We start from the raw sequence: 6,211 nt of genomic DNA on the forward strand, positions 1-6,211 counted from the left end.
TGGGGGGTTTCCAGTGCCTTAACCACCACCCCACCTGCTGGTCCCAATAATGTGATTTGAGTGCTACTTGCTCAATGCCTTTTTTTTTTTTTTTTGAGAGGTTTTTGCTATAGGGCGTGTGCGCTTGCCAAAAAGAGAGAGAGAGAGACAGAGAGAAAGCAAGAAATCACCCCCCAGGGTGAATGAACACACCGCTATCTCCTCCATTCTCCTCTTGGGATTTTGTGCACGCACGCACACACCCAGCATGAGTTTAAGCCACCGGGTCTGGGACTTGAACCGTGGTTAACTACATGGGAGTCTGGCGACATAGCCATTACGCTAACTGCTGGTCCCAATACAAACTCCTTCTATCTCGACCCCAGTAACGGGTTGATAGAGGCATTGGATAATCCTCACATGAAAAATCTAGTGTCATTCAGGGGTTTCAGATGTTTGACAGATTTTCAAGCCACTGGGCTGGGGACTCGAACCATGGAGTCAGCTAGGTAGGATTCAGCTGCCTTAACCTCCAAGCTACCTGCTGGCCCTGGGGTCATTCTTAGTGGCTACCCAGTGTGCCCGGGTGCTACCCTCAGGTCCACGAGGAGCCAACAAGCTGGTGCCCTTCCACTCCCTCGGGACTTTCTGGGGACACCTGTCCCATTTTTCCTGTCCCTGCTCTGGCCCTCCCTGGGCTTCTGTCATTTGCTGGACACTTGAGGCCTTTGGAGCCAACCCGTAATGCAGACACCGTGATCCCTGTCCAGGGGAGTCCCAGAAAGTCCTCGGTCCTGCCCTGGGCACGGATGGAACCCGATCACTTTTGCTGTCACGTGGCCAGGCCAAGCAGCCACCCCGTGATGAACTGGCAGTGCAGGACAACACACGCCTGGGTCCAATCAGGCCCGCCACGCCTGGGGCTGTGTCGTGGGCAGAGGAGTGCTGGCACCTGGTCTCAGTGGCAGCGGGCCACCGGTGGGCCACGGGGGGGCGGATTTGTACCATGGAAATTGGCAAGTGCCAGAAATTAGCCGCTCCCCCCAGAGCGAGCTGCCCACAGCCCCCTGCACCCCGGCGAGCTGCCCACAGCCCCCTCCACCCCGGCGAGCTACCCACAGCCCCCTCCACCTGGCGAGCTGCCTCCTCGGTCCATGCTGTGAACGGGCACACGGGCGTGCCTGGCCGCCAGGAGGCCCACGCGCCAACACGGTTAAAACGTGATCAGTAGTGCCGGCACCTGAGACGCCCAGGTCATCGCTGGCTGCGGGTTTTATTCACTCTTTCTTTCTCTTTCTTCTTTTTCTTTTCTAAGGTGTTTGCCATAAGGCATGTGTGCTTATTGGAGAGAAAGAGGGAGAGAGACAGCGAGAAGGAAAGTGGGGGGAGGGCGGCCATGCTGCAGTCCCTTCTGCCCCATCCTCCTCCCGGGGTTTAGGCACGCATGTATGCAGGCCCAGTGTGTTCCTCAAGCTGCTCAGTCCAGAACTCGAACCTTGCCGTTGGCCCCGTGGGATCCAGGGCCTTAACACCCATGCCGCCTGCTGGCCCAAGCCTGTAAAGACTGCGCCCTGCCAGAGGCCTTGTTCTGCTGGAGAAAGTCTATGGGGAGAGGGGGGAGAGCAGAGAGGCCCTTCCGTCTGGGCCGCAGCCCGCCCCGCGCCGCCCCGCCCCGCCCCACCCGGTCCCGAGCAGGTTCTACAGGCGAGTGTCTGACAAGCACGTTGCCCACAGGAACTTCGTGGAGGAGAAGATGGGCAGCAAGTTCGTGGAAGGCCGGAGCGTCGAGTTTTCCAAGTCCTACGAGGAGAGCAGCCCGTCCACCCCCATCTTCTTCATCCTCTCCCCGGGGGTGGACCCCCTGAAAGATGTGGAAGCCCTGGGTAAGTGAGGTGGGCAAGCAAGGTCCTCCTACATGGGGCACAGGCTGGCATCACCAGCAGCCAGTGTAACTGAACCACACGAGCTGCCACCTAGCGCCCACCAGGGGCTGTGATCAAACAGAAAAACATGTTGGCAAGATGGGAGCGGGGGCCCTGTGAAAGGGCACGGCTGCAGCAGAGGACAGCCGGAGGGCTCTCAGTGGCACGCAGAACTGCCCGAGACCCACAGTCTAGCCCCTAGGTAGGCACCCGAAAGTGTGGGAAATGGTGTGCAGACGAGTGCTTTACACAAACGCGCTCACCACGGCCCGAAGCTAGAACCCCTGAATGCCTACCGGCTGGCAAACACAGCGGAAGTGTCCTGTGTAAAACGGGTGAAGGGCTGATGTGTGTACCATAGGGAGCCTGGGGTGGGGAGGGACAGGTGCGCACAGAGAGCCGGGGACAGGAGCCCACAGAGAGCCGGGGACAGGAGCCCACAGAGAGCCGGGGACAGGAGCCCACAGAGAGCCAGGGGACAGAAGTCCACAGAGAGCCGGGGACAGGAACCCACGGAGAGCCAGGGGACAGGAGCCCACGGAGAGCCAGGGGACAGGAGCCCACAGAGAGCCAGGGGACAGGAGCCCACAGAGCGCCGGGGGAACGGAGGACAGGAGCCCACGGAGAGCCGGGGGACAGGAGCCCACAGAGAGCCAGGGGACAGGAGCCCACAGAGAGCCAGGGACAGGAGCCAATGGAGAGCCGGGGGACAGGAGCCCACGGAGAGCCGGGGGACAGGAGCCCACGGAGAACTGGGGGACAGGAGCCCACAGAGACATGGAGACATGGAGCTGAGTGCACGAGCCAGACCCGAGTTCCCACTGACCTCCCGGACAGGCACATCTGCAGGGTCTGACGCAGCTGGGTGGCCAGGGGCAGGGAAGGGTGTCGTTCGACGGGTATGGGGTCTAGTCCTGGAGGGACAGAACCCGGAACCAGGCGGAAGGCCTGCCACATGGCCAATGTACTGAATGCCACCCAATCGTGTGCTCCAGGATGGCTTTGGGAATGGTCGATTCTGCGATACGTGTATTTTCCCACTTAAAAACTGTGGGAGAGGCAGGTGGACACCCCAGCCTCAGGCCTGGGCACCGAATCTTGGCCCTCTCCTCAGCCCTGGGCTTGTCTTTTCTCTAGGGAAGAAACTGGGATTTACCATAGACAATGGGAAACTCCATAATGTGTCCCTGGGGCAGGGACAAGAGGTGGTGGCCGAGAACGCCCTGGATGTGGCCGCGGAGAACGGACACTGGGTCATCCTGCAGGTACAGGGTGTGGGCAGCACAGGGCTGGGGGGGACTCACTACGGTGGCCAGGGTGGGCTGCAAGGTTGGAAAGAAAGCAGTTTTGTGGGATTTGCATTTAAAAAATGTAGCTAGAGGAGCCAACAGGTGGCATAGTGGCTATAGCACTGGACTCCTACGTGGCTGACGCAGTTCACGTCCTGGACCTGTCAACTTGAAGATCAGGCCGGGCACATGCTTGTGTGTGCCCAGATCCAAGGAGAACGGAGAAGGGACTGCGGTGTGGCCCTCCCCCGAGAGCGGCTTCTCCCTTTCCCTCTCACCGTCTCCATCTCTCTCAGGCGAAAACATGCACACTCGCAAAAACCTTAAACACGCGAAGGGGGGAAATCCCACAGAGCACTGGGAGGGGGCTGCCGAGCGTGTCGGCTCCCCTGGGCGGACTGGGGGACCATGGCTGCCTGAGCCAGGACGTGCTAGGGCTCACACAGAGCACCCCGAGAGGTCACTTACAACACACACACAGGTTGTGGTTGGGCGTGCGGCCAGTCAGTGTCCAGGAGACACTCCTGCTACCCTCCTCCTAGCCCCTCCTAGCTGCCAGCCTGCCCCCAGGCTCTTCTGTAGACCCCAAGGCAAGTGTCAGCCTTGCCTGTCCCCCTGTGAAGACCTCAGTCCTGATGGGCGAGCGGGGCATATAAGCGCAGCCTTGTGCCAAGGAAGACAGGCAGGCCTCGCCACGAGGCAAGAGGCTTCAAACTAACTGAGTGCAAGAGCTGGTTCCGGGCCTCACTGCTTAGCTGAAAACATCCCAGCATGCCCAGCCCTGGTTAGGGTGAACTAGGTGAGAGTGGGGTCCTGTGGAAGAGCCTGCCCACGCCAGGAGGCCCGCAGAGTGGGCGGTCTGTCCTGGGGAGGGCACAGGCACTAACCCCAGCCGTCTGCAGAACATCCACCTGGTGGCACGCTGGCTGAGCACGCTGGACAAGAAGGTGGAGCGCTACAGCGCAGGCAGCCACGAGGACTACCGTGTGTTCATCAGCGCCGAGCCGGCCCCCAGCCCCGAGTCCCACATCATCCCGCAGGGCATCCTGGAGAACGCCATCAAGATCACCAACGAGCCCCCGACGGGCATGTACGCCAACCTGCACAAGGCCCTGGACCTCTTCACTCAGGTAGGCGGGGCCTGCTCGCGCCCACCGGCCCCACGGCCTGTTCCGAGCCCCCGAGCGGCCCTCAGGGCCCTCTCCGAACTCTGGAGACCATGCCTCCCAGCGCTCTTCCCCATGTGCTCAGCAGGAGCACAGGCACACGCACCTCGTGCAGCCGAGACTGCGTGAAGGCCAGGGCTGCAGGTGTGTACAGCAGTTTCTCATCTGTTTCATAAGCCTGCAAGTCAGCACAGGGTGACATTGCTCGTGGTCATTCCCGGGCCCTTGGAAACGAGCCAGGCTCCCACAGGGGCGTCCCTGAAGGTCAGCGGGCCTGCCCAGGGCCACCAGCTTCCCCGACCAGGCCCCCTCCCTTCGGCGCCCCTCCCTGCCCCATCCTACCACCAGTAGGCACTGCCCAAGCATGGCAGATGTGGACTGGGGCCTCTGCCAACCACGGCAGTGGCTTCCCACGCCTCTGGGACAGAGAGCAAAGCCTTCAATTGCCCAGGAAAGCAAGGCCCTGGCTGGGTCTCCTCTGCCTGCTCCTGCTTCTGCCTGAAGCCCTCCTTCACTCACTTCTTCCCTCCATCCAAACCTCACACCCTCACCGCTTCACCCAAACACTGCCTCCTCCTGGCCAGAGCCCTCCTGGCCAGCCTTGTCCTCGGGAGTACCCCTTCTGCAATTGCTGGCACTGTGCCACCCCCACTCTGCATGGGACGTTCGCACACACACCCCTCCCCGGTGTAGCCCGAAACCCCTTCCCCTGTGGCACCTACCCAAGACCCGCGAGGGAGCGCGTTGCTCTCTGGAGGCATAACTTCAATGCTTGATTTCATATTGGAAAAGATGCTTCTAGGAAAAACCCAAGCCATCAACTAACAATTGCCAGCGAGCTTTACGGGATACAGCACAGTGCACGTGAGAGGCAGAGACGCTAGAACAGAGAAGCACACTCCATGCAGGTCCTGTGTGCCTCGCCTGTTGGTGCAGCACACGTGGGATGGGAAGACCCTCACCCAGGCCACCCCACAGTCTGGGAGGACGTGGACCTCACGAGATAAATGCCGTGGGTGTCACGCTCACGCCGGGCTGGGGCCGGCACCGGTCCAGATAACGCAGGCCTGCATGAACGTGGAGAGACCTCTGCCCTCGGTGGCCAGCAGACTGACGCTTCCTTCACCACTGGGTCTGTGGTGGTTGGCGAGCCCCAGTTGGTGACGGGAGTGGGGTCTCGAGTCTCCTGGGCATACAGTCTCTATGGAGGGACCCCTGGAGGTGACTGTGTCAGACCCCAGATGGGCCCCCTCAGTATCTCCCTGGTGCATCTTTCCTTGGCACTGAGGGTCCCTCCCCAGCAGGGCCACGTCAGGCCATCCGGCCCCTATACATGCAGCCTCTTGGAGAGCGCCTGGCTTCACCGCCGGCTGAGGCTGGGAGGAAGGCCACAATTTGGCCTCCAGAACAGAAACAGTAAAACCCAGACCCCGGAGATCCAGGACTCAGAGTCGGCGCCGGGCTTCCTTTCCCTGGGAGCACGTAGCTGAGCTGGCGGGAGGCCCAGGTTCAGTTCTGGCCAGTGAGACAGGCCAAGCGTGGTGGCACGTGCCTGTGGTCCTAGCTAACTAGAGGCTAGGGCAGGAGGGTCTTGGTGTGGTGAGACCACGTTGCAAACGCTGTGGGCTCAGCCGCAGTGGGACACTGCTGCTTAGAGGCTAAGGACACATGGGAGGCCCAGGTGTGGTTCTCACCTTAAAACAGACCAGCCCGGGCCCAACAGCTGGTGTAATGGCTGTCACTGGACTCCCATGTGGCCGACCACGGTTCTAGTCCCAGATCTGGTAGCTTAAACTCACACTGGGCACATGTGCATGTGTGCCCAGGATCCTGAGAGGAGAATGGAGAAGGGATT

The 6,211-nt window shown here is 60.9% G+C and overlaps 1 protein-coding gene across 1 annotated transcript in view; it reads left to right on the forward strand.

The window, feature by feature from the left end:
• The window catches only part of DNAH17 (dynein axonemal heavy chain 17), a 125,888-nt gene that overhangs the window by 108,610 nt on the left and 11,067 nt on the right, over positions 1-6,211 (forward strand). Inside the window, 3 exon segments of the mRNA XM_014586747.2 lie at positions 1,714-1,862; positions 3,039-3,166; positions 4,093-4,320. Of these exon segments, the coding sequence (XP_014442233.1) occupies positions 1,714-1,862; positions 3,039-3,166; positions 4,093-4,320 (505 nt within the window).

Source organism: Tupaia chinensis, unplaced genomic scaffold (genome assembly GCF_000334495.1).
Source record: "Tupaia chinensis unplaced genomic scaffold, TupChi_1.0 Scaffold000159_1, whole genome shotgun sequence".
NCBI lineage: Eukaryota > Metazoa > Chordata > Mammalia > Scandentia > Tupaiidae > Tupaia > Tupaia belangeri.